The sequence below is a fragment of the Oncorhynchus keta genome, chromosome 3, assembly GCF_023373465.1.
Source record: "Oncorhynchus keta strain PuntledgeMale-10-30-2019 chromosome 3, Oket_V2, whole genome shotgun sequence".
In the NCBI taxonomy this organism is placed as follows: domain Eukaryota; kingdom Metazoa; phylum Chordata; class Actinopteri; order Salmoniformes; family Salmonidae; genus Oncorhynchus; species Oncorhynchus keta.
Window position 1 is genome coordinate 14,635,386 of NC_068423.1, and position 26,766 is coordinate 14,662,151.

At 46.8% G+C, this 26,766-nt stretch overlaps 1 protein-coding gene across 29 annotated transcripts in view; it reads right to left on the bottom strand.

Moving 5' to 3' along the window:
• Positions 1-1,092: 1,092 nt before the first annotated feature.
• Positions 1,093-26,766, bottom strand: part of LOC118367342 (transcription factor 7-like 2) — a 120,179-nt gene continuing 94,505 nt past the window's right edge. For 3 of the 29 annotated variants that reach the window (XM_035750787.2, XM_052490653.1, XM_035750845.2), the window contains 10 exons: positions 25,637-25,769; positions 23,512-23,614; positions 22,179-22,253; positions 13,696-13,818; positions 13,341-13,503; positions 12,744-12,851; positions 12,041-12,089; positions 11,201-11,251; positions 9,907-9,979; positions 1,093-2,085 (listed from right to left, as the gene is read on the bottom strand). In XM_035750787.2, coding sequence (XP_035606680.1) covers positions 1,623-2,085; positions 9,907-9,979; positions 11,201-11,251; positions 12,041-12,089; positions 12,744-12,851; positions 13,341-13,503; positions 13,696-13,818; positions 22,179-22,253; positions 23,512-23,614; positions 25,637-25,769 — 1,341 coding nt within the window. In that variant the 3' untranslated portion in view covers positions 1,093-1,622. Of the gene's footprint in view, positions 2,086-8,512; positions 8,575-9,198; positions 9,272-9,902; positions 9,980-11,200; positions 11,252-12,040; positions 12,104-12,742; positions 12,852-13,340; positions 13,528-13,695; positions 13,834-22,178; positions 22,254-23,511; positions 23,615-25,636; positions 25,770-26,766 lie in introns of those variants that run through there. The other 26 variants (XM_052490656.1, XM_052490627.1, XM_035750755.2 and 23 more) reach the window with 24 other exon arrangements.

Genomic DNA, 26,766 nt, shown 5'->3' on the forward strand with positions numbered 1-26,766 from the left:
ATAAAATAGAACAGGAACATCACAGCCGTTAAGGAAACATTCAAAAACTTTTCATCATTAGCATCTTATTAAACCAGAGAAGAAATCGACAGGTTACAGCCGCGTCATGTCAACTACAATGGTACCGAGTGGATGATTCTCTTGTAGCTTTTTTTTTTTTTACAGCCTCTTGCAACATCAACATGCCTATTTTTTCTATCTACCTATGTGTAGTAGTGTACTTAAAAGTGGCAGTTTGTGTATTTTTTTTTATAGTTATTTCATAGTTTTTTATGAACCTCCTAATAATATACATAATTTGGCCCATGTGGGTTTATACAGTATAATGTCTGTCTTTTATTCAGTTGAAATTTAAATTTGTATATTTGACAATTTGCTACCAAACACATTTGTTATAGCAACATTTATACTACATACATAGCAATCTATGTAACGTCACAGCAAAGTATGAAAAAAGAAAGAAAAAGACAAATAAACGAACACAACTGAAACCCCTACAGCGTGATTAGAGGCAGGAGAGAAAATTATCACAAAATTTGGCACGGAAAATCTGTACACAAATCTACAGTCCGGTAGAGATGGGACTGTGCAATAAAAAAGAAGGGTTTTAGACACTTCCCCAAACTACTGAAGACACGGTACCCACTGTCCCTTGGTGTTTCAAGTTTCTTTTCTTCTTTTGTAAAATGGCTTATAGACGCATTTCTTGAAATGAAGTTGTGCATACCTCTGTTTGTGAAATCTACACAGTACATTGGGTGGAATCCAGGTTTTCAGTGAAGAAAAAAAGGAAGTTTTTATATAGTTGCTTACGTTAAGAAAAAAATATTTGTACAATGTAATTAAGAAAAAGAACAGATTTTAAAATGGACAACATACAAGATACAACAAGCAATCTCTAAAGCAATAAATACTACTGGTCCTAGCGTTGTGACATTTTGTATTGAATACCGCAGCCCCCCACCCACCCCAATAGACTTCCCCCGTCTCCCTTCCAACCGCCCACCTGACTCCACCCCCAAAGGTAAACAAACAAAAAAAAGACAACGCAATGGAACGATGCACATTAACACAGTAACCCCCCAACCCACCCACCAAATAGTTCTGTACATTTAAAGAAGAACAAGTAACATCACAATTAAAGTTGTTCCTCAGTAAGAGAGGTGTCTCCACGATCCTCATACCCTCCAATGATTGGTTCGCAAGCTCGTATTTAATACAAATAATGAAGGAGAACCAACTCTTTCAAGAAAAGGGGTCATTGAATAGTCATGTAATCTACCATTTGTTTTATATCTGTCATTGAAACACGTCTAAGTGGAACTAAATAACCATTTTCTGTTTAACACTACAAAATAAGGAGAACAGAAGTTCAGAAGAATTTTGGCAGATTCACAAAGCCATACTCTACAGCTCATTGGATTATTATTTCATTATAATATTCATATTTTTCAATAATGATGGGTCAAATATTGACCAGTGAACTTTGATAAAACAGTAACACATTTTCAAAGCCTTATGGCACAGAAACAGAAAAAAAGATTGAACGAAACAAAGAGAAAAGAATGAAGGGTGCAGAGCTAGAAAAAGGGGAAGGAAGGAAGGAGACAATAAGGAGGGATCTACTCTATAGACTTGGTAACGAGCGACAGAGGCTGAGGGGCCGTGGAGTTGGGGTGTAGCGAGCGGGAATGACACAGCGATGCTGCCAAGGGCCTGGCCAGGGCGGCGCCCGAGGAGCCCGGCTGCCGCGAGGACGAGACGTCGCCGCGCGCTCCGTTGTGGGCTGCGCCAGGCGTTTTGCCCGCTGCAGCAGCAGAGTTTCCCAGCAGAACCAAAGATGGCGGAGGAGGATGCCCAGGCAGGAGGTGCCGGTGCGGGTAGTGGAGAGGCTGGTGGGCCGGTTTCATTGTCAGTGAGAGAGGTTGCATTTGTTCAGTCTGAGGTCTGGACTCTTTCGAGGAGGGGGAGGGGGCCACCGAGGAGGGGGAGGATGGGGGGGAGTCTAGTAAGCTGCCGTCCGAAGAGGGAGGACTGGCACAGCTACCTTCACCTTGGATGTAGCGAATGCACTTTTTTTTTCTCCTGGAGATGGGGGACAGAGAAAGATGGGTTTTGTTTAGCAGGACATCCCAGAATTGACAACAATCTGCTGGGCAATAGCCGAGCCTTAGCAGTCAACATAAATGCACCATCTTGTTTCACTGGCATTATGCATGCCGTCGATGTCTTAAAGATAACATCTAAAACCTATTTCTGGGCATTACATTATTGTTGTTTTCTGGTGCATTTAAGTGGTTGCCAACACTACAGCCTGGCTGAGGATCAAGGCTACATGTGGCCTGCTCAGATTCCCAGGACATACACACAGTACACCAAACAGACAGACAGGATGATGAACAAGGAGAGGCAGCAGGAGGATGAAAATGATGGATGAGAAATGGATGAAGAATAAAGAAGAATGGTTTTATTGGCGAATCTCAAGACAACTCCCTTTATTGTTGCTATTTTCCCTCATCTTTTAAACGTTTCCTCACAGAGTTCTGATCTTTACTCAACCAAAGAGCTGGCCGTGGTGAAGAGCTACTGCCAGGATCAACCTGCTCTTCCGAGATACTAGTCCTCCCTCTCTCTCCCCTCCATCCTCTCTTCCCTCCACTATCCTGACTTCTCTCTCTCCCCTCCATCCTCTCTTCCCTCCACTATCCTGACTTCTCTCTCTCCCCTCCCTCCTCTCTTCCCTCCACTATCCTTACTTCTCTCTCCCCTCCCTCCTCTCTTCCCTCCACTATCCTTACTTCTCTCTCTCCCCTCCATCCTCTCTTCCCTCCACTATCCTGACCTCTCTCTCTCCCCTCCCTCCTCTCTTCCCTCCACTATTCTGACTTCTCTCTCTCCCCTCCCTCCTCACTTCCCTTCATTATCCTGACTTCTCTCTCTCCCCTTCCTCCTCTCTTCCCTTCACTATCCTGACTTCTCTCTCTCCCCTTCCTCCTCTCTTCCCTTCTCTCTCTCCCCTCCCTCCTCTCTTCCCTCCACTATCCTGACTTCTCTCTCTCCCTCCCTCCTCTCTTCCCTCCACTATCCTGACTTCTCTCTCTCCCCTTCCTCCTCTTCCCTCCACTATCCTGACTTCTCTCTCTCCCCTCCATCCTCTCTTCCCTCCACTATCCTGACTTCTCTCTCTCCCCTCCCTCCTCTCTTCCCTCCACTATCCTGACTTCTCTCTCTCCCTCCCTCCTCTCTTCCCTCCACTATTCTGACTTCTCTCTCTCCCCTCCCTCCTCACTTCCCTTCATTATCCTGACTTCTCTCTCTCCCCTTCCTCCTCTCTTCCCTTCACTATCCTGACTTCTCTCTCTCCCCTCCCTCCTCTCTTTCCTCCACTATCCTGACCTCTCTCTCTCCCCTCCCTCCTCTCTTCCCTCCACTATCCTGACTTCTCTCTCTCCCCTCCCTCCTCTCTTCCCTCCACTATTCTGACTTCTCTCTCTCCCCTCCCTCCTAACTTCCCTTCATTATCCTGACTTCTCTCTCTCCCCTCCCTCCTCTCTTTCCTCCACTATCCTGACTTCTCTCTCTCCCCTCCCTCCTCTCTTCCCTCCACTATTCTGACTTCTCTCTCTCCCCTCCCTCCTCACTTCCCTTCATTATCCTGACTTCTCTCTCTCCCCTTCCTCCTCTCTTCCCTTCACTATCCTGACTTCTCTCTCTCCCCTTCCTCCTCTCTTCCCTTCACTATCCTGACTTCTCTCTCTCCCCTTCCTCCTCTCTTTCCTCCACTATCCTGACTTCTCTCTCTCCCCTCCACTATCCTGACTTCTCTCTCTCCCCTCCCTCCTCTCTTCCCTCCACTATCCTGACTTCTCTCTCTTCCCTCCACTATCCTGACTTCTCCCCCCTCCTCTCTTCCCTCCACTATCCTGACTTCTCTCTCTCCCCTCCCTCCTCTCTTCCCTCCACTATCCTTACTTCTCTCTCTCCCCTCCCTCCTCTCTTCCCTCCACTATCCTGACTTCTCTCTCTCCCCTCCCTCCTCTCTTTCCTTCACTGTCCTGACTTCTCTCTCTCCCCTCCCTCCTCTCTTCCCTTCACTATCCTGACTTCTCTCTCTCCCCTCCCTCCTCTCTTTCCTCCACTATCCTGACTTCTCTCTCTCCCCTCCCTCCTCTCTTTCCTTCACTATCCTGACTTCTCTCTCTCCCCTCCCTACTCTCTTTCCTCTACTATCCTGACTTCTCTCTCTCTCCCCTTCCTCCTCTCTTTCCTTCACTATCCTGACTTCTCTCTCTCCCCATCCCTCCTCTCTTTCCTTCACTATCCTGACTTCTCTCTCTCCCATCCCTCCTCACTTCCCTCCACTATCCTGACTTCTCTCTCTCCCCTTCCTCCTCTCTTTCCTCCACTATCCTAACTTCTCTCTCTCTCCTCCCTCCTCTCTTCCCTCCACTATCCTGACTTCTCTCTCTCTCCTCCCTCTCCTCCACTATCCCCACTTCTCTCTCTCTCTCTCCTCCACTATCCCGACTTCATTCTCTCTCCTCTACTATCCCGACTTCTCTCTCTCTCCTCCCTCTCCGCCACTATCCTGACTTCTCTCTTTCTCCTCCCTCTCCTCCACTATTCTGACTTCTCTCTCTTTCTCTCCGCCAATATCCTGACCTCTCTCTCTCCTCCACTATCCTGATTTCTCTCTCTTTCTCTCCGCCACTATCCTGACTTCTCTCTCTCTCCTCCCTCTCCTCCAATATCCTGACTTCTCTCTCTCCTCCCTCTCCGCCACTATCCTGACTTCTCTCTCTCTCCTCCACTATACTGACTTCTCTCTTTCTCCTCCCTCTCCTCCACTATCCTGACTTCTCTCTCTTTCTCTCTGCCACTATCCTGACTTCTCTCCCTCTCCTCCACTATCCTGATTTCTCTCTCTTTCTGTCTGCCACTATCCTGACTTCTCTCTCTCTCCTCCACTATCCTGATTTCTCTCTCTTTCTGTCTGCCACTATCCTGACTTCTCTCTCTCTCCTCCACTATCCTGATTTCTCTCTCTTTCTCTCTGCCACTATCCTGACTTCTCTCTCTCTCCTCCACTATCCTGATTTCTCTCTCTTTCTCTCCACCACTATCCTGACTTCTCTCTCTCTCCACCACTATCCTGACTTCTCTCTCTCTCCTCCACTATCCTGACTTCTCTCTCTCTCCTCCCCCCTCACTTCCCTTCATTATCCTGACTTCTCTCTCTCTCTCTCCTCCCCCCTCACTTCCCTTCATTATCCTGACTTCTCTCTCTCCTCCCTCCTCACTTCCCTTCATTATCATGACTTCTCCCTCTCTCTATCTTCCACTATCCTGAATTCCCTCTCTTTCCTCCACTATCCTTACTTCTCTCTCTGTCTCTCCTTTCCTTAGGGGGGAGAGTTCAGATGTTGAGGTTAGAGGTTAGGGGGATCCCCACTACGCTGCACCTGCCCCTAAGACGTGTGTATGAGGGTCACGGTATAATGGTTGCATCCCTGCTCGGGTCAGGACTCTCCCCTGCCTGGCACGCCTGCAGCCAACCCATCTTGCTCTGTGGAACGGCCCACAATGCAACTGCACTGAGCTATCACTCAAGAGGCGGGGGGGGGGGCTGTGCACATGCTATGTTCATATGGGGTGCAGGGAGGCAAGGATGGACAGAGGGGGGAGCCTCTACCCACCTCGTTTCACCCTGACATCAACAACAACAGCTCCTTATCACAAGGTCTGTGCGTGCCTCGAGGGCAAATACACTGTGGTTCAGACTGTGTTACTAACTCACAGGGACAATGAGCAAGAAGGAGAAAGAACAGAATTGGGAGGTGGGGAGGGAGGGAGGCGGGCAGAAGTGAGTGATAGAAACTATGCTTTGGTTCAGCTAGCCTTTTCTGTTCTATCGTTCAATCAAGGGTAAGGCCTGTTTGTCAAGTCATACCCTGCCTGTACTCCTTCAGGTAAAAGGTTGACATAAATACTGTGAGAGAGAGAATGAGATGGGAAAAAAGAGGGGGGGATCGATCAGTGAGAACTGATAAGAGAGGAATGAAGAGAAAGGGAGAGTGGGGAAGAAAAATATATATTTGGACAACCACACATACCTTACACTGATGGCATGCTGGACAAAAAGGCATGCACTTGTGAGATTTAACAATTACACACAGAGAACAAGCACACAACAAAAGAGAAAGAGTAAAACCACAGGGAAATGTCAACTGAAAAGCAAGGGAAAGGGAGTTGAGATGTCTGCTTGGCTGTCAAAGTTCCTATATGAGTATTGTGTGTTACTATTATTACTGCCAGTGCCAGTCTGTATCGCTTCCTCTGCCAGTGCCAGCCTGTATCTCTTCATCTGCCAGTGCCAGCCTGTATCTCTTCCTCTGCCAGTGCCAGCCTGTATCTCTTCCTTTGCCAGTACCAGCCTGTATCTCTTCCTCTGCCAGTGCCAGCCTGTATCTCTTCCTCTGCCAGTGCCAGCCTGTATCTCTTCCTCTGCCAGTGCCAGCCTGTATCTCTTCCTCTGCCAGTGCCAGCCTGTATCTCTTCCTCTGCCAGTGCCAGCCTGTATCTCTTCCTCTGCCAGTACCAGCCTGTATCTCTTCCTCTGCCAGCCTGTATCTCTTCCTCTGCCAGTGCCAGCCTGTATCTCTTCCTCTGCCAGTACCAGCCTGTATCTCTTCCTCTGCCAGTGCCAGCCTGTATCTCTTCCTCTGCTAGTGCCAGCCTGTATCTCTTCCTCTGCCAGTACCAGCCTGTATCTCTTCATCTGCCAGTGCCAGCCTGTATCTCTTCCTCTGCTAGTACCAGCCTGTATCTCTTCCTCTGCCAGTACCAGCCTGTATCTCTTCCTCTGCCAGTGCCAGCCTGTATCTCTTCCTCTGCCAGTGCCAACCTGTATCTCCTCCTCTGCCAGTGCCAGTCTGTATCTCTTCCTCTGCCAGTATCAGCCTGTATCTCTTCCTCTGCCAGTACCAGCCTGTATCTCTTCCTCTGCCAGTACCAGCCTGTATCTCTTCCTCTGCCAGTGCCAGCCTGTATCTCTTCCTCTGCCAGTGCCAGTCTGTATCTCTTCCTCTGCCAGTGCCAGTCTGTATCTCTTCCTCTGCCAGTGCCAGCCTGTATCTCTTCCTCTGCCAGTGCCAGTCTGTATCTCTTCCTCTGCCAGTACCAGCCTGTATCTCTTCCTCTGCCAGTGCCAGCCTGTATCTCTTCCTCTGCCAGTGCCAGTCTGTATCTCTTCCTCTGCCAGTGCCAGTCTGTATCTCTTCCTCTGCCAGTGCCAGCCTGTATCTCTTCCTCTGCCAGTGCCAGCCTGTATCTCTTCCTCTGCCAGTGCCAGTCTGTATCTCTTCCTCTGCCAGTGCCAGTCTGTATCTCTTCCTCTGCCAGTGCCAGCCTGTATCTCTTCCTCTGCCAGTGCCAGTCTGTATCTCTTCCTCTGCCAGTGCCAGCCTGTATCTCTTCCTCTGCCAGTGCCAGCCTGTATCTCTTCCTCTGCCAGTGCCAGCCTGTATCTCTTCCTCTGTCAGTGCCAGCCTGTATCTCTTCCTCTGCCAGTACCAGCCTGTATCTCTTCCTCTGCCAGTGCCAGCCTGTATCTCTTCCTCTGCCAGTGCCAGCCTGTATCTCTTCCTCTGCCAGTGCCAGCCTGTATCTCTTCCTCTGCCAGTGCCAGGCTGTATCTCTTCCTCTGCCAGTGCCAGCCTGTATCTCTTTCTCTGCCAGTGCCAGCCTGTATCTCTTCCTCTGCCAGTGCTGAAGTGCTAACTGCCTGTCAAATCGCTACAAATGAGCTAATATCATTTTTTTTTAAACAGACATATCGATTGATAGTATGTGCCTGTGTAACATATTGATTTCCCCGTCTCCAGGGGAATTACGCCAGATGCATCTTTCAGGAAATGGAGCCCGGTGGGGTCTGTTAACCTCTTGGCTCCTTAAACGAAGCAGGATTTATCCCTGGCTATTTCCAAGCCTGGCGCTCTGACACCCCGCTGCTGCCCTACTCATCATCTACCCGTTACGTTCATAGACTAGACCAGGAAATACAGAGAGTATATCAATGTGATCAACTGTTGACGTCTTATTTTCAATCTGGAACAGCACTACAGTAGAAGCTGAGTGTGGAGCCTTGCTAATTGAGTTCAGCAGGCCTTGTGGATGACTTGAATTGGATGTTGACTTCAACTGGACACCATATGAAATCAACCTTTACAATTGGACATGAAAAGTGACTTGGCACGATAACTCAATATCTTATGAGCTGTTTTCTTTGAGGCAATGACAAAATGCCAGATAGACTTTCTGGTGTAATAACTACAGATGAATGTTGAAAACCAAAAAAAGGAGAAAAATGAAATGTATTGAAAGGTGGCATGCCCTGGGTTGACCATGGTGATGCAAAGTATCAAACGGAGCGTCACAATGGTCAGGGTAGAGGTGGGGACACAGTGCAAGCCAGACACGGAGAAGGATATTACTTAACAGAAACAGATACCTACCATGAAAACATTCCCAATTCAAAGACTGCTTGTGTCAGAACAGAAAGACAACAGGTAGGGACTAATTAAGGGTTATTGGAGAGGAGTTTGGAGGAAGAAGAAGAGGAGGAGGAGGAGGAGGAAGAGGGCATAGAAGAAAGTCACTCTGGTGCCCTCTGAGAAGCAGGGTAAACCTTAGCACGACAAGGTTATCAAGAAGGCCAATTCAGACAGACACTTAAAACCGTTTGGATGTCAGGCACTTACATACAGCCTGGGTAGAAAATGGATTTCAACCTTTCAACTTGCCAGAAGAATAGTATCATAAACCATTCATGTGTTCCATTTTAAAACGACATGACAACAAAAAGGTTCTCCTAAATGTGATTGTGTTCAATGCTTCAACAAGGACCTTCCCTTACAATGTTAGAATTGCTGAGGTAGAGTACAAATGATGAGAGTAAATCCATTTTCTACGACTGGGCTTCTAGTTTTCAAAGAAAATAAGTGAAATGACCTGCTAGGAGAAGTTTTAGCAGAAAATCCCCCAATCAGGAAAAGGAACAGATAGAATGTTGGCGTCATCAATTAACACATTGAAGGAAACATAACACACATCTGTTTTAGACGGGCGTGTTGAGAAGACGTAAGAGGAGGAAGTGATTGTCATTACGGTTGTCCTCCCGTAGATACTACAGGGGTATACCTGCATGGTTTGCACCATAAACTCAGCTGATCAAGCCCGAACAAGGCACGACACTTCTTTGGGGCATTTGCATCTGTTAGCCAAAGAGGTAGACACACATACGATACAAAAACACAAAAAATGGACATGTCATTGGACAGACAACATATAGCCAAGGGTTCGGTTTGGGCTGCCAACACTGGGACCTCCTCCACACAGTCCAGGCCATCGCGTCTCCAACTCCACTCAGACCCAGTCTGATGAGGCCTGCCCCTCATTATGAGAATATGCCCTATAGGACCCACCCAACCCCACATCTATATGCTGTAATCTAGACTTGGGTACAGACAAACACCACTCACACCAACACACACACACACACACACACACACACACACACACACACACACACACACACACACACACACACACACACACACACACACACACACACACACACACACACACACACACACACACACACACACACACACACACACACACACACACACACACACACGGACATTAACGCATACCCTGTTAGCCCTGTTCCCAACACAACTAGAGGCAGGCCAGACTAGCAGGGCTGGGTTGGAGGAAGAGTCGGGAGGTGGCGACAGCCTGGCGAAGGAAGGAGAGTGGGAGGCGGGGAGGGAAGGAGGAAGTCCCAGCTCAGCGAGCAGCCGTCACCTGGCCCCCGGCGTTCACGCCGGCACACACCATACACACCTGCACGGGCCACACCAGTTATTCTGCTGATCGAGCCCAAAGCGCGCTCGACACTTCTTAGGAGCACTCAGGTCTGATGCCACAACAGGGAGGGAAGCCAGCAGACAGGAGGAAGAATAACCAAAAAGGGAAGGAAGAGAAAGAGGAGAGAAATAAAGGAGAAAAAAAAACGGAAACCAGTGAGTCTGTGAGCTTCGTAATCGTGGCATATCTAGCTCATTTCCCCTCTAATTAAAAAAGATGCAGTATGTCTTTACAGAAAGGACTGTCAGAAGACACCGTTAGTCTTTCAGACGTTAGTAATCAAACCGCAAGCAAAAAGCGAACAAGTGCATAAATGTGCAAAGATTATGTGGAACAAAAGGATAGTCATTTCCCCTTTAATAGAAGGATAAAGCCAATAAAAACAGCATCCGTATTTGTTAAAGGAGCAGAATATGAGGTGGGAAATAATGCAGACTTGATTACATTTCTGCCAAGTGCCATTCATAGTTCTACTTTTTATCGCCATATTTGAGAAGGAGAGGCTAGAGGTGGTAGGTAGGAAGAGGCGGCAGTATCTGACTGTTACACTAAGTGGAGGTTTGGGTTAGTCTCAGCCAGAGAAAGCATTAAAGGGTTCAACCTTACTGAATGCATCAAGGGCACTACTACTGTGCTTAGACCTGAATTCAAACACCTGGCAGACGGTTTTCTACCATAGTGGCTTAATAATCCCAATATAGCGCAAAGTGACAGCTGGGCCAAAGAGGGAATCCTATGGCGAGTGAATCCAGGCCTTAGTTTGAGCAGAGACCGTGTAGAAGGGGAATAGGCCCAACTCATTCTGGCCCAGGGAAAGGCACAAGCACAGCTACTGAAGCAAATAGATTAAGGAGGTTTACCCTGACTGGCGTAAAATCTCTGGGTCATACTGAATATTAAGATTACGTTAACTTAACAGCCACCACTAGAAATATATACAACATATGGATTTGGCCAAATGGGGAAGATTGTTCTCGAATAAATGGCTTAAAAACAGAAGCGTCATTAAATAAATATGTAAGTATATCAAATAAAACATACTTTTGCTAGTGTAAATAAAAATTGTCAAATAGATAAACATAAGAAACATTTTAAGAAAGAAAGAAGCAAAGAAAGCATATAACATCCTTCAAAGTGTTGCATTTAGCTTAAAGTAAAATGTATTTTAAATCAGATATATTTCACATGCAGAGATAAATACAGAATAAACTGAAAAGAGAGGAGAAAAAAAACCAAATGAGTAATTTGAGACTCAAAATGACATTAGCACCTGTAATCGGAGGGAGTGAAAGGCAAGGGTTTGGAAAATATTCTCTGTGTTCTGAAAAAAAGAACAGATGGAGAGGCCTTCAAGAGGGGATCGTCACGTAAACGAGAGTAAAATACAGTTTCACATGCCGCATTTCTCCTTCTCAACCCACAGTATGGAATATCACAAGAATGTGAATAATAAGAATATAAAATGAAGAAGTAATAGAATTAGTAAACCTCCTTAATTTTAAGAAGTGGGTGATTATTTCCCCCTTTTTCGGGGTGATTAAAAAGCATGCATGAAAACAAGCAGGGGTGGCCCAGGTTACAGACACACAAGCACAGTCTATCTGCAAGGCACAGGCATTATAACACGCAGACACACAAGCACAGTCTATCTGCAGGGCACAGGCATTATAACACGCAGACACACAACACTGGCAAAGTTAATGTTAATAACTATCGTAACGCTTCAATTTCACATTCTCAAAACACACATATCAACGTTTCATAAATGCTGGGGGGTAAAGTGTGTGTGTGTGTGGGGGGGTCGGCGGGGAGGAGGAGGGGTGAGGCTGGGGAAGGGGGGTCATGCATATTTTACGTTATTAGCTGGGGAAGGCTATGGGAGGAGGTGGGGAATGGAAGGAGGGGGTAACAAGCAAGTCTACCATTTAAATATTGCATTACGTGTAGCATAACTATGTAGTGGGGAAAAAACGAGCACGTCAATACAGAAATCAAATAAAAAGCAGTAGAGGGGGGAAAGACGGACTAGACTATTATCTTGCAAGATGTCACACAGTCCTGAACACATGAAAGGGTCTCCTAACAGGAGAGAGACCTGCCACTCACTTACCATTGCCCTCTCCTGGCTGCTTATCCCGTTTCCTCTTCTTCTTCTTGCCCTGTTGGTTAGCCGCCAAAACAAGAGAAATAGACAGGAACCTTAGTTATTATATTGCAGAGGACCTGACACGTGAAATGAAAACGGGCCCATCTTTCTGTTTGTTTATTCATTCATTCAACTCTTTCTCTGCCCGCCAGTTTTAACTGCCACTACAAGACATTGCATAATTTCCCCTCTTCTCCCTTTCTGTATTTTTTCTCTCTCTCTTGCTCTTCTGTTGTAATCTTTTGACTTGTTTTCCTCTCGTTTAGTGACCATCGTAGAGGCTTTGTTGGTTTCTAGCGAGGGAGTCAGATTTGCAGAATGCTTTGTGCAGGCTGAGAGGAGTCAAAGTTTCACTGGCCAACCTGACCTTTGCAAGGGTGTACGATGACCCCTGAACTGCTGGACGCACAGCAAACGCTGGGAGAGAAACGTCCTATCAGCATCAGAATTCCAGGGACTTTAGACCCTGTTCTATATAGCCCGGCAAATCTACTGTAAAGTATATTGTAGATTCCATTGGCTGAGGTGTCTAGGGAAGCAGTCAACAGGCATTGCTAGCGAGGTGAGCTCTCAGCTCAGACGGAACAGTAAGAGCACTCATCCCAGACACACGTCCTTGTGGAGAGGAGAAGTACAGGAGGTACGTGTTGAAAACTTAAAAACTTACATAGTTATCTCGTGCAGACCAGCCGGGGTAGAGCTGCATGTGAAGCTGTCGCTCTTTCCTGGCCAGCTCGTAGTATTTCGCCTGCTCCTCTCGCGTTAGGGCGTGCCACTACAGACGGACACGTGGAAAGAGAGAGGGAGGGGATGACAGGGGGAAGGACATAATAGAAAGAGAAGAGTGCAAAAAGTGTCAACAGTAGAATAAGACAGTGTTCAGTCAAGAGCAGTGAGAAGTAGAGACAAACTAAGACATGTTGCCTTTGTCTACCAGACCCAGTAGCAGGCCTATAGTCAACTAAACCATACAGGGTGTGGGGGTGGATATTTTCATTTGACATTTGATTCATTTAGCAGAAACTCTTATCCAGAGCAAGTATGGTTAAGGGCCTTGCTCAAGAGCACAACGACAGATTTGTCATTTAGTCAGCTCAGGGATTCGAACCAGCGACCTTTTGGTGTACTGGCCCAACGCTCTTAACCGCTAGGCTACCTGCCCTATGCATAGTCCCTTGTACAGGGAGTTACCAAGCTGTATGTGTAAAATGAGCGAGTATGTGCCTATGGCGGTGACATATCTCTCTCTCTCTCTCTCTCTCACCCTTCGTCCCAGTATCTGGTTAATGGCGGCGCTCTCTTTCAACGTGCACTCGGCCACCACCTTGGCCCTCATCTCCTTCATGTAGAGCATAAAGGCGTTCAGCGGCTTCTTGATGTGGGGCTGCTTCTTCTTCTCGTCCTCCTTTTTCGAGTCCTGGTGTTTCCTGTGGAGTGTGTACAGTATAGTACTGTATGGTTGGCAAATACCCAGAATTGGTATTAAACAGCTTATTGTAATGGTAGAATTTAGAACAACAACACCAGTGCCAAGTCTTCCTCTACTGCCATTTAGTTTACAATGGTAAAAGATAAGCAGAGGTGAGTGTGTGTGTGTGTGTGCAGATGTGTGTACTCACGAGCTGTTGAGGCCGATGTCGCTGTGGGAGGACTCTTGCTTGACGTTGGGCGTGACGATGGCGGGGTGGGGGATGCCGGTCTGGTGCAAACTGTGATGAGGGGGGACCATGTGGTGAGGGAACCTGGAGGACAGAAAACTGTGTAAATCGTCAGAGTGGACACGTGTGAAATGGAAGATGGACACATGTAGACACAAACAGAGACAGAGTATGCTCACTCGAGCATTCATACAGACGTGCACATGTAGGGCCGAATCCTAACTTGAGGTTCGAGCGGGAAAGTTGGATTTTTGTGCAAATCTGTCATTGAGATTCAATGCATGACTTACACAAAAGCTTGAGTTTCGCACGCGTATATCAAGAAAGGATTCGGTCCATGAGTATCACAGAATTTGTATCTCACGATCACATGGAAACAGTTACCCAGTACACACACACACTACACATCACGAGTCATATTTCATAGTATTCATTTTAAAAATGAGAGCTGTTTTGTTTTGAAGTGGGAAGAGTTTCAAATGGAAGGACAGGACAGTCATTTTCACTTCAACTCTAATAGGCTTTAACAAGTCCTCACATGCTTCTATAGCTGAGCCAAAATAGTGTCTTCCTCCAATGGCAAGTCAGTGTTTAGTGCTGCCACCCTTCTCCGGACTGTGGATGACAAATACAAGTTCCAGGATGTCTTGGCCCCTTTACAATGTGGCAAACTACAGGTATGTGGGGTCTTATGCCAATCTGTGGTGTAAGCTGATGTCAAAACTGAGGTCATGTTTAAACATCTTCAGCTCCTAGGCCTTAGCTTTAACCATGGGCAAGGCACCTTTTTCTGTGTTAGGCCTATTCCATTGGGCCTCGTGCTAGATTCCACTGGGCCTCATGCTAGATTCCACTGGGCCTCATGCTAGATTCCATTGGGCATCATGCTAGATTCCACTGGGCCTCATTCCAGATTCCATTGGGCCTCATGCTAGATTCTAGAATTTCATTCTAGATTCCATTGGGCCTCATGCTAGATTCCACTTGGCCTTATTCTAGATTCCATTGGGCCTCATTGCTAGATTCTACTGGGCCTCATTCTAGATTCCATTGGGCCTCATTGCTATATTCCACTGGGCCTCATTCTAGATTCCATTGTTCAAATCAAATCAAATCACATTTTATTTGTCACATACACATGGTTAGCAGATGTTAATGCGAGTGTAGCGAAATGCTTGTGCTTCTAGTTCCGACAATGCAGTAATAACCAACGAGTAATCTAGCTAACAATTCCAAAACTACTACCTTATACACATAAGTGTAAAGGGATAAAGAATATGTACATAAAGATATATGAATGAGTGATGGTACAGAGCGGCATAGGCAAGATGCAGTAGATGGTATCGAGTACAGTATATACATATGAGATGAGTATGTAAACAAAGTGGCATAGTTAAAGTGGCTAGTGATACATGTATTACATAAAGATGCAGTAGATGATATAGAATACAGTATATACGTATACATATGACATAAATAATGTAGGGTATGTAAACATTATATTTAGTAGCATTGTTTAAAGTGGCTAGTGATACAGTGCCTTGCGAAAGTATTCGGCCCCCTTGAACTTTGCGACCTTTTGCCACATTTCAGGCTTCAAACATAAAGATAGAAAACTGTATTTTTTTGTGAAGAATCAACAACAAGTGGGACACAATCATGAAGTGGAACGACATTTATTGGATATTTCAAACTTTTTTAACAAATCAAAAACTGAAAAATTGGGTGTGCAAAATTATTCAGCCCCCTTAAGTTAATACTTTGTAGCGCCACCTTTTGCTGCGATGACAGCTGTAAGTCACTTGGGGTATGTCTCGAGAGACTGAATTTTTTTCCCATTCCTCCTTGCAAAACAGCTCGAGTTCAGTGAGGTTGGATGGAGAGCATTTGTGAACAGCAGTTTTCAGTTCTTTCCACAGATTCTCGATTGGATTCAGGTCTGGACTTTGACTTGGCCATTCTAACACCTGGATATGTTTATTTTTGAACCATTCCATTGTAGATTTTTCTTTATGTTTTGGATCATTGTCTTGTTGGAAGACAAATCTCCGTCCCAGTCTCAGGTCTTTTGCAGACTCCATCAGGTTTTCTTCCAGAATGGTCCTGTATTTGGCTCCATCCATCTTCCCATCAATTTTAACCATCTTCCCTGTCCCTGCTGAAGAAAAGCAGGCCCAAACCATGATGCTGCCACCACCATGTTTGACAGTGGGGATGGTGTGTTCAGGGGTGTTGCTTTTACGCCAAACATAACGTTTTGCATTGTTGCCAAAAATTTCAATTTTGGTTTCATCTGAACAGAGCACCTTCTTCCACATGTTTGGTGTGTCTCCCAGGTGGCTTGTGGCAAACTTTAAACGACACTTTTTATGGATATCTTTAAGAAATGGCTTTCTTCTTGCCACTCTTCCATAAAGGCCAGATTTGTGCAATATACGACTGATTGTTGTCCTATGGACAGAGTCTCCCACCTCAGCTGTAGATCTCTGCAGTTCATCCAGAGTGATCATGGGCCTCTTGGCTGCATCTCTGATCAGTCTTCTCCTTGTATGAGCTGAAAGTTTAGAGGGACGGCCAGGTCTTGGTAGATTTGCAGTGGTCTGATACGCCTTCCATTTCAATATTATCGCTTGCACAGTGCTCCTTGGGATGTTTAAAGCTTGGGAAATCTTTTTGTATCCAAATCTGGCTTTAAACTTCTTCACAACAGTATCTCGGACCTGCCTGGTGTGTTCCTTGTTCTTCATGATGCTCTCTGCGCTTTTAACGGACCTCTGAGACTATCACAGTACAGGTGCATTTATACGGAGACTTGATTACACACAGGTGGATTGTATTTATCATCATTAGTCATTTAGGTCAACATTGGATCATTCAGAGATCCTCACTGAACTTCTGGAGAGTGTTTGCTGCACTGAAAGTAAAGGGGCTGAATAATTTTGCACGCCCAATTTTTCAGTTTTTGATTTGTTAAAAAAGTTTGAAATATCCAATAAATGTCGTTCCACTTCATGATTGTGTCCCACTTGTTGTTGATTCTTCACAAAAAAATACAGTTTTATATCTTTATGTTTGAAGCCTGAAATGTGGCAAAAGGTCGCAAAGTTCAAGGGGGCCGAATACTTTCGCAAGGCACTGTATTTTACATCAATTCCCATTATTAAAGTGGCTGGAGTTGAGTCAGTGTGTTGGCAGCAGCCACTCAATGTTAGTGGTGGCTGTTTAACAGTCTGATGGCCTTGAGGTCCTCATGCTAGATTCCACTGGGCCTCATTCTAGATTCCATTGGGTCTCATGCTAGATTCCACTGGGCCTCATTCTAGATTCCATTGGACCTCATTGCTAGATTCCACTCGGCCTCATTCTAGATTCCATTGGGCCTCATCCTCGATTCCATTGGGCCTCATTGCTAGATTCCACTGGGCCTCATTCTAGATTCCACTGGGCCTCATCCTCGATTCCATTGGGCCTCATCCTCGATTCCACTGGGCCTCATTCTAGATTCCATTGGGCCTCATCCTCGATTCCATTGGGCCTCATCCTCGATTCCACTGGGCCTCATTCTAGATTCCATTGGGCCTCATCCTCGATTCCATTGGGCCTCATCCTCGATTCCATTGGGCCTCATTCTAGATTCCACTGGGCCTCATCCTCGATTCCACTGGGCCTCATTCTAGATTCCATTGGGCCTCATCCTCGATTCCATTGGGCCTCATTCTAGATTCCATTGGGCCTCATCCTCGATTCCATTGGGCCTCATCCTCGATTCCATTGGGGCTCATCCTCGATTCCATTGGGCCTCATGCTAGATCTGGATTACTAATGGTGTTATTCTTTATCCCCCTACTCGACATCTTCGTAACACCAGTATCATTAGCTACACTGATTGAGGGCAATAACCTGCATATATGGATTCACTTCACAGAGTAATGAGCAACACAGTTGTGTGTGTGATGAGTGAGTGAGAGTAATTATGTCTATGTAAGATTATTTGAATGTGAGTGTAGAGTATATATATGCCCCAGCTACGCATGACCGTACGTACACAAATCGTAGAAAAAGAGTGGAGGATGAAGGAGGGGGAAAAAGGAGGAATAATTTATTATTTTTCTTCTTTAACAGCTCATTATCTGGATGTGTCTGGCTGCATGGCTTGGAGCCAGAATATAATGATGAGCATCAGGTCGCCAGGAACAACTAGTTTCTGTTGCAGGCGATCTCTGGGGAGTGTGTTTTCTCTCTCTCTCCCGCTGCTGCTCTTCTCTCTCTCTCTCTCTCTCTCTCTCTCTCTCTCTCTCCTGCTGCTCTTCTCCCCTCCCTTCTCCCCTCTTCATCATTGACATGTTTGTGTTTGTGCCATGTCATCTGCTGAGGGGACAGTGGCTGCAGATCAGCCATCATTAGGCCGCTGCATTTCCCCTACTCTCTCCCTTTTTCCTTCCTTCTCCCTTTCTTTGTGCATTTAAAAAATATATATATGTTCTTCGTTCTCTACTTTCCTCCTCCTTCCTGTCCCCCCACCCCCTCACTCCCTCCCAACTTCCCTCCCTCCCTCCAGCTGCCACCGCGCGGCCCAGGTTATGGTTTAAACATGACGGCCATCTCTTTGATGTGCGGGGGCATCATCCAGCCTCATCAGCACAGAACAGCGCCGTGGCCCAATTTAGCCAACAGAGGGGGAGAGAGATAGAGAGAGGGAGCCCCCAAACCCCAGGCTCCTACGTCTCAATCTGAAAGACAGGGATGGGAGTGGGTCATTGGTTGTAACGGAGGCACAGTGTCAGCCAGGGCCATTTAATTGCCAATGCGAGGCGGTATCCCCGTACCTGGTTAATGTATAATGACTCGCCCCGGCGCACCTTCCCTTCCGCAGAAAGAAAACAAGTCTGAGAGGTAGCGAGTGAGGAAGGGAGAGAGAGAGAGAGGGGTGAGGGAGGAAGGGAGAGAGAGAGAGAGAGAGAGAGGGGGGTGAGGGAGGAAGGGAGAGAGAGAGAGAGGGGTGAGGGAGGAAGGGAGAGAGAGAGAGAGAGGGGTGAGGGAGGAAGGGAGAGAGAGAGAGGGGTGAGGGAGGAAGGGAGAGAGAGAGAGAGAGGGGTGAGGGAGGAAGGGAGAGAGAGAGAGAGGAGTGAGGGAGGAAGGGAGAGAGAGAGAGGGGTGAGGGAGGAAGGGAGAGAGAGAGGGGTGAGGGAGGAAGGAGAGAGAGAGAGGGGTGAGGGAGGAAGGAGAGAGAGAGAGGGGTGAGGGAGGAAGGGAGAGAGAGAGAGAGGGGGTGGGGAGGAAGGGAGAGAGAGGTGAGGGAGGAAGGGGAGAGAGAGGGGTGAGGGAGGAAGGGGAGAGAGAGAGAGAGGGGTGAGGGAGGAAGGGGAGAGAGAGAGAGAGAGAGGGGTGAGTGAGGAAGGGAGAGAGAGAGAGGGGTGAGGGAGGAAGGGAGAGAGAGAGAGAGGGGGAGGGAGGAAGGAAGGGAGAGAGAGAGGGGGGAGGGAGGAAGGGAGAGAGATAGAGGGGTGAGGGAGGAAGGGAGAGAGAGAGAGAGAGAGGGGTGAGTGAGGAAGGGAGAGAGAGAGAGGGGTGAGGGAGGAAGGGAGAGAGCGAGAGGGGTGAGGGAGGAAGGGAGAGAGAGAGAGAGGGGTGAGGAAGGAACATATCAAAGGACAGGGGGCGAGAGGCCTACACTTCCTCCCATGTGTCACACACAGGCCTGCCAGATATGAAGGACCTGTATGGCTCCAACCCCATTATTCAAATCATGTATTTTCATTTGCTCCGTCCACTGACTCTGCTCTCTCCTGCTCGCCTGTTTCCTTCCAGAGAATGTATTTTTTAACAGGTCCTGAGTGTAAGGTGCTCATTGAGGGGGTGCAATGTACGAAAGTGAGACTCACCCTCTGCATCCTAATCGGGCCGGTATGTGGCACTCGGGGATTGTTCTCTTGTTAAGATCTGGCTACCCAGTGAAATACAGGACCAGGACATCTCAACCACTCAGGCCTCATGTAATTGTTAAATATTACTGCACTGGGCATCCCGAGTGGCGCGGTGGTCTAAGACACTGCATCACAGTGCTAGCTGTGTCACTAGAGGTCCTGGTTCGAGTCCAGGCTCTGTCGCAGCAGGCTGTGACCGGGAGTCCCATAGGGCGGCGCACAATTGGCCCAGCGTTGTCCGGGTTAGGGGAGAGCTTGGCCGGCAGGGAAGTCCTTGTCCCAAAGCGCACTAGCGACTCCTGTGGCGGGCTGGGTGCATGCTGACACAGTCGTCAGTTGTTTCCTCCAACACATTGGTGCTGCTGGCTTCCGGGTTAAGTGGGCATTGGGTTAAGTGGGCAACCCGCTTGGTTGGGTTGTGTTTCAGAGGACGCACGGCTCTTGACTTTCGCCTCTCCCGAGTCCATATGGGTGTTGCAGCTATGAGACAAGACTTTAACTACCAGATAGATACCATGAAATTGGGGAGAAAAAGGGGTAAAAAAATATATATATATTACTGCACTGTTGGAACTGCACTGTTGGAGCTAGGAACACAAGCATTTCGCAACACCTGCAATAACATCTGATAAATTTGTGTATGTGACCAATAAAATATGATTTGATTATTAGACATGGACTGGACTTCATGACTACTGGATGTCTTGAGGCATTTAAAGCCAAGACACAATTCTCTAATTCTGTTTACATTTTTTTGCTTCCGAAACCCTGTCATATACACAATTATCCAAACCTTTCAACTCTGCACCATTTATCTTCGCCTTTGACAACCCAGAAGGCCATATTTTTTTGGTCAAATCCCCCATTGCAGTTTTAACAAGGACGTGCTAAATCCCCTTTCTCCAGAGACGGAGACCTCCACCTATTCAGCTATGCTAATTCAATTAGGTCTCATCAGAATGCATTAGCTCTCCCCAGCCCCACAGCCAATCCCCCTAGCCCCCATCCAGCAGATTCAATTAGCCTCGCTGGAAATAAGATGATCACAATGTAAAGGCCGTCATTAGAGCTGAATTAGCTGTCACTTAAAGCACAGGTCCACTAGACGTTGCCAGACCTCGGTTAGTCTGGCTACCCAACTCTACCAGAAACCAGACACACCCTGACTGCACCGGACAGCAGGGCATCCAGGGCTGGGCTGGGGAGAGGGAGGGCAACGTCTGCTTTAAGGGAGTCGCTGGGACTGGAAGAGGGATCCAATAGATGGGTAGCGATTATAAATGAGAGCCTTTATAATAACCCTGCTATAACCAGCTTGTGTTACAGTGAACAGTTACTAAAGCCATGAGCTTGTCTGGATCAAGGTGATGATGGAAACTATCAACCTAAATGTGTAAGTGTTGTATATTAATGAGGAATACATGTGAAGATATACATGTTCAATGTAAGGCTAACCAAGAAAGAGGACACACTTTCCTCTTTTTTTAAACCTTGTGAATCTGCTATTCTGCTTTTAATTAAAAGCAGCGTTCAAGATGCGTGTGAGTGAGAGAGCGAGAGAGAGATGAGGAACCCGAGAGCACACGAAACGTGTTCAATGTCAAAACACTAGGTACTATTTCACAACATTAACCTTGCTATACCCCATTCGAGGCCTCCCTCTCTCTCCTTTCCTCCCTCGCTCACACTTATCCATCAACGTCACAGAGGTTTGAACAGTCGACCCTCAGGAGCTGCTTTTCCAATCAGCCTGTAATAAAGCTGAAGTTTGGCCTGGTTCCTAGTTCCAAACTCTCTAGCTGCCTGCACTGAAACGCCTGTGAATACTGCTCTGGGCTGGGGGAGAGGGACATGGGGAAAGAGCAGCCACACAAATCACGGGGTACTTGTCATCCACAGTTAACTCTTCCCACATTCCATACAATACAGAGTATTGGGAGAATCAGGCCCAGTTCAAAACACATAACGCAGCAACAACAATGCAGAGTAGTATAGCACAGTCCCCGGGGGAACCAGGCCCAGTTAAAAACACATAACGCAGCAACAACAATGCAGAGTAGTATAGCACAGTCCCCGGGGGAACCAGGCCCAGTTAAAAAAAGAACACAACAACAAACATTGGTGCCCCCCCTCCCAGTTCACTTGTGTCCAGAGCCCTCCCCTTGAGCTGGACCCTAATGGGCCCAACAAACAACTAACCAAGGGTCAAGCCCCAGCATGCATCATTCTCTTCTCCTTTTAAGTGTATAGACATTTACATATCGACGTGTCTGGTTGTTTAAAAACTAGCAGCAAGGACCCGTCCATTACAGATGTGCCTGACATGCAGCTAGGGTAAATGTTCTTCAGGGGCCTCATTAGCTCGAAAGTGATACATATAATTAATATTTCAACACATTAGTGGGGGACACTGGAGGATTGCCCTTTTGAGCATGGAGACGGGAGTGTGCACTCTCCGCGTCACAGCCTCCTCCTGTGTGTGTGTGTGTGTGTGTGTTTATCTCCCAAGGCTCAACTCACCTTTGCATGGATGCGTTGACAGTGAGCGCAGTCGGGTAGGGGTGCCTAAAACCCTGGTAAACAGGTTGACCTTGCCTAGGAGAAGGACAAAGAAGAGAGCTCGGTAAAGAAATAGGGATGATGGAAGTAGAGGAGGTAAAGCCCTCTCCGTCTCCCTGATCGCAGGCCTCTTTATTCTCATTTGATCAGGACTAAAATCTAGGGGATTGCAGAGTGCAGATCAAAGGAGAGGCAAACTCCAAACAATTTGAATGCCACAAATCTGATAGGAATGGCTAATTAAATTTCATAACCCTTCGCTTGGTGTCGACGGAGAGGGGGCCCCTTCCTCCCCGAGCTGAAACTAGGTGTTTTGTTGTGATAATTGAAGACGAAGCGCAACTCTTTAATGGAGCCATCACGCTAATTGAGGTCTACACATCTAAAGACAAACAATAATGAATGTAAATTTATACCAAAATAAAGTGCAGCAAATGAAAGGGTGCCGCGGCTGCGCTCGGGACCTCTCCCGGTATTTAGATCGCGGTGAGAAAACATTAAATTAACAGAGCTTAATTTGTAGCCTTTTGTCATATTAACGAGTGTTGACAAGAGTCAACCAGGGATAGCCCCCCTGTGGAATTGTGGGTAAAATACGGGCAATCACGGTTCATTGCTCTAATTGGACAATACAGAGACATGCAAAATAGCATTCGACACAAAGTTGGGGTTGGAGGGGGGTTTAGGAAACCACAGTGTGCTTCTGTGGCCCATGAGTCAGTCCATTGCTTGAATGTATAAACTGGAGACAGCAGTAGAGAGGGAGACTTAGCCATTCTCTCTGCAATGTGGTCAGCTAGGAGTCAAATCAGTGCCTGATCAAAATTGAGAGGACCCCGTTTGAGATAAGTGGATACAGAGCTTTCCCTATGCACTCTGCTTATGATGTTACCAGTCTGGAAAATACTGAAACCAAGCTATATTAGCATACACAACAAACCAGAAGACATGGCCTCTGACCGAGAACTATTTTACGTTATATCTTCTACATTAGAGATGCTGATTTTACAACGTAATGTACAACAGAACTCAATGCTCTTAATCTACATCTAGGCATAGTTACAAACAACACCAGGGCATGCTTGGAGTAGTACAACATGCTTAATGACAGGTGTTTGGTATTTTATTAGGATCCCCATTAGCTGTGGCAAAAGCAGCAGCTACTCTTCCTGGGGTCCAACACAAAACAGGAAACGACGGAATACAGAACATCAATAGACAAGAACAGAACAAGGACAGAACTACGTACAATTAAGGGACGGGTCATTAAGGAGAGTAATAAAAGGTTGCTTACTGTGGTACTAACCACCCTAGCGGATGGGGGATCTGGCCTACAGCACCAGGTGAGAGAGGGTAATAGGGAGATATGTCTGGGTGTTGTGGAGGCCTTGGAATTCCTGGAGAGAAAGAGAGAGAAAGGGTAGAGGGGCAAACAGTTATCAAATTGTTCCCAACATCGCAGCCCCCCACAACCAAAATAAAGGTCAGTGTTAAATGAATCCTTTGTGAGTTTCACAATTGAACAATGTCAACATCACTGGAAGCTGGGTGGGTAAGGAGTGGAGGAGGTGCGGTTGCGCCCGCATGTTCGCAGTGCTAAATCACACGTCCTGATCAAAGCTGTTCCGAGTCAGGCGGTACGGTGGCATAACATGTTGAGAGAGACCGAGAGAAAGAAAGAGGGGGGACGACTACCCCAACATGATCCTGTCACATTAGTCTCCTATTGAATGAGAGGATTAACAACGTGTGATAATTGAGGTTTAGAAGCTAACATAACAAACGATGTGTACAGTCTCATACAGATGTTCCTTTAGAGGGCTGCAGGTAGAGCTTAACTCTAAAATAAACCGGGTCTGACCCAGCAAGTTATCTGACTGTCGTAAGCATGAATGAAGTGATGTTACAACCGTCTCTTCGCGTTATTCATGACCAGCTTGTTTCATAGCTTGTCGGCTTACCCAATGTACTGTGTTACATGTTGTATTAGCCTAGCTGTCTTCAACTGACACCGGCTCTTATGACTGTCTATGACACCTGTTATGACATGCCTATGCCATTATGAAGTAGGTCTTATAAACAGGGGCCCTTGGTCTCCTGCTTCTCTTTTGCACAAGTGTTTATGTTCCACTATTCATCTTCATGTTTAACAAAGATGAACGGTGACAGACGTCCGACATAAGGACAGCTCGCACAGAGGGCGAAACGATCACACGTTTGCCAATGTCGCTTTCACTTCCTGTGGCAGCTGACGGGCAAAGAAAACACGCACACACAAGCCACCCAAAACATTAGGTCTCCAAAGGTCTGGCGAGAAAAGAACTCGCTCAAGACCAGAAAAAAGGAGAAATAGAGAAGGAAAAGAAATGTTGGCTTTTCCATTTTTCCGGTGTTGGGCGTTAAAGGAACAACAACAACGACAGCAACAAGGAAGTGTTTGAATTCCCCTGGCAGACAGCGTAGCAGAGGAACTTTTATTGTCTTCGGTGCATTCTCTCACAGTGGGGCCTGCCTGGCCTGCATGTCGGTGCAGCAGTTTTTGGGTGGTGCCGATAAGGCCACAGTGGACCCAGATAAAGAGTTCTGCAGAAACCTGGCCGCGTGAATCCATCCACAGCCTGTATGTTGCCGGGGTGTGTCACACCCAAAGCAACAAGGCGGAGCCGGATATGTGGAAAGCAGACGTTGTTCAGTGACAGGTCCCTAAAGAATACTTTGTGCATCCAGAAAGTAGAAAAACCCTCACTGGTCTCAAAAAAAGGATGGCGAACTAATTGTGAACAATTAGGATTTGAGTAAAAAAATAAAAAAAATAAATGTAATCACAAGTTCTAGATCGTTAGTTACGCATTTGATGCTGAGAAGGGTTCCAAACAGGCTGCTGTTGGACCTAGTTCTATAGACATAATGGCTCTGACTGATACACTACTGTTGCTTTCTGTTGCTATCCAGTGCTGAGGCCTTAATATAGCTTGTTCATTCATTTAACACTAAGCTCAATTAAGCAAGGCCATTAACTGGCGCATTAAACAGCAGCAGGGTCGTTATTATTGCTCCTTTGTGAGGACAATCGTAATAAGAGACCACTATGACCCCAAAACGCTAACAAAACAACCAGACACCTTTCAAAGCATTACTTACCACTGTACAACATACTGAAAGTAAGTTACCCTATTAGGTCATAATGTTTATTGCAGGTAATAACTGGTAATAACTGGCAATAACTTGTAATAACTGGTAATAACTGGTAATAACTGGAATATCACTGTTTGGATTTGAGGACTGAGTGGCTGGAGAGTTAATAATTTGCAAACCATGTTAACCATTTCGCAACTGGGCCTCAGTGTAGTGTAGTGTAGTGTAGTGTAGTGTAGTGTAGTGTAGTGTAGTGTAGTGTAGTGTAGTGTAGTGTGTCTTACCTGTTTTGGGGTCCACATCTCCCTGTAGGTGCGGAGGGGGGTTGCCCGGTGTGAAGTGTTCATTGCTGTAGGTGATCAGAGGCGTGAGCGGGTGCACGTGGTGAGGGTGCTGTACCACTGGGACTTTATTAGACTAGAGAGAGAGAGAGAGAGAGAGAGAAGAGAGAAGAGAGAGAGAGAGAGAGAGAGAGAGAAGAGAGAGAGAGAGAGAGAGAGAGAGAGAGAGAGAGATAGAAGAGAGAGAGAGAGAGAGAGAGAGAGAGAGAGAGAGAGAGAGAGAGAGAGAGAGAGAGAGAGAGAGAGAGGAGAAGTGCATGTTAATATTTGGGGTAGAGATTGCAGGCGCCTACAGGAGAATTCTAACATGGCTCAGAAAGCTGTTGAAAAACGAGAGCTATCAAACGATCAACCCCTTCGGAGAGCCAAACCGCCAGAGCCAAGTGAAAATGGAGTGGTTGGTAATTAACAACACTTCTGGGGTGACACTCAGGTATGCCATCTCAAATGCAGGGCTGCCATTTTAGATTTGGATTGGGGCTGCATGACAAGGGGGCTTCAACCAAACGCGTGTAAAATCCACAGCCATTGTAACAGCAGACAGCAACACTCCGCCATCCAATCCCCCCACTCTCCTTTAGTGGTTTATCCCACTGATTCCCTCTCCTCCTTCTGATCTCTACCACCCCTCACTCTGTCTCCCCCCGTGTCTGGTTTTGGGGGGGTAGAGGAGGGGGGGTATAAGGGATAGGGGGATGTTGTAATAAATCAATTTCTACATATTTGCCAAATGAGTTTTAGCTATGTAATCTGCTCTTTGTACCACTAAATGACGCAGGCTCCTTTTTCAATTACCAAAAGATGATAGTTAAGCTGAGGGGTTCTCCGCTATGGGCCCTGTGATAACCAGAGCTTAGCCCCCTTTTCTCCAGGCACACACGCACACCCACACACACACACTAACCAGATTAGTGTTCTGGTACAAACCACTAGCGGTGAGCTGGTCTTGCTCTTCAACCGATATTCTATTCCATCCCTAGGCAGTCAAAGAGGCATCACTAATCAGGCTTACGATAACATGGCTGATGTGTGCTGGGGAGAAGGAGACAGGAAGCTAGCTGGGTTGTGTGTGT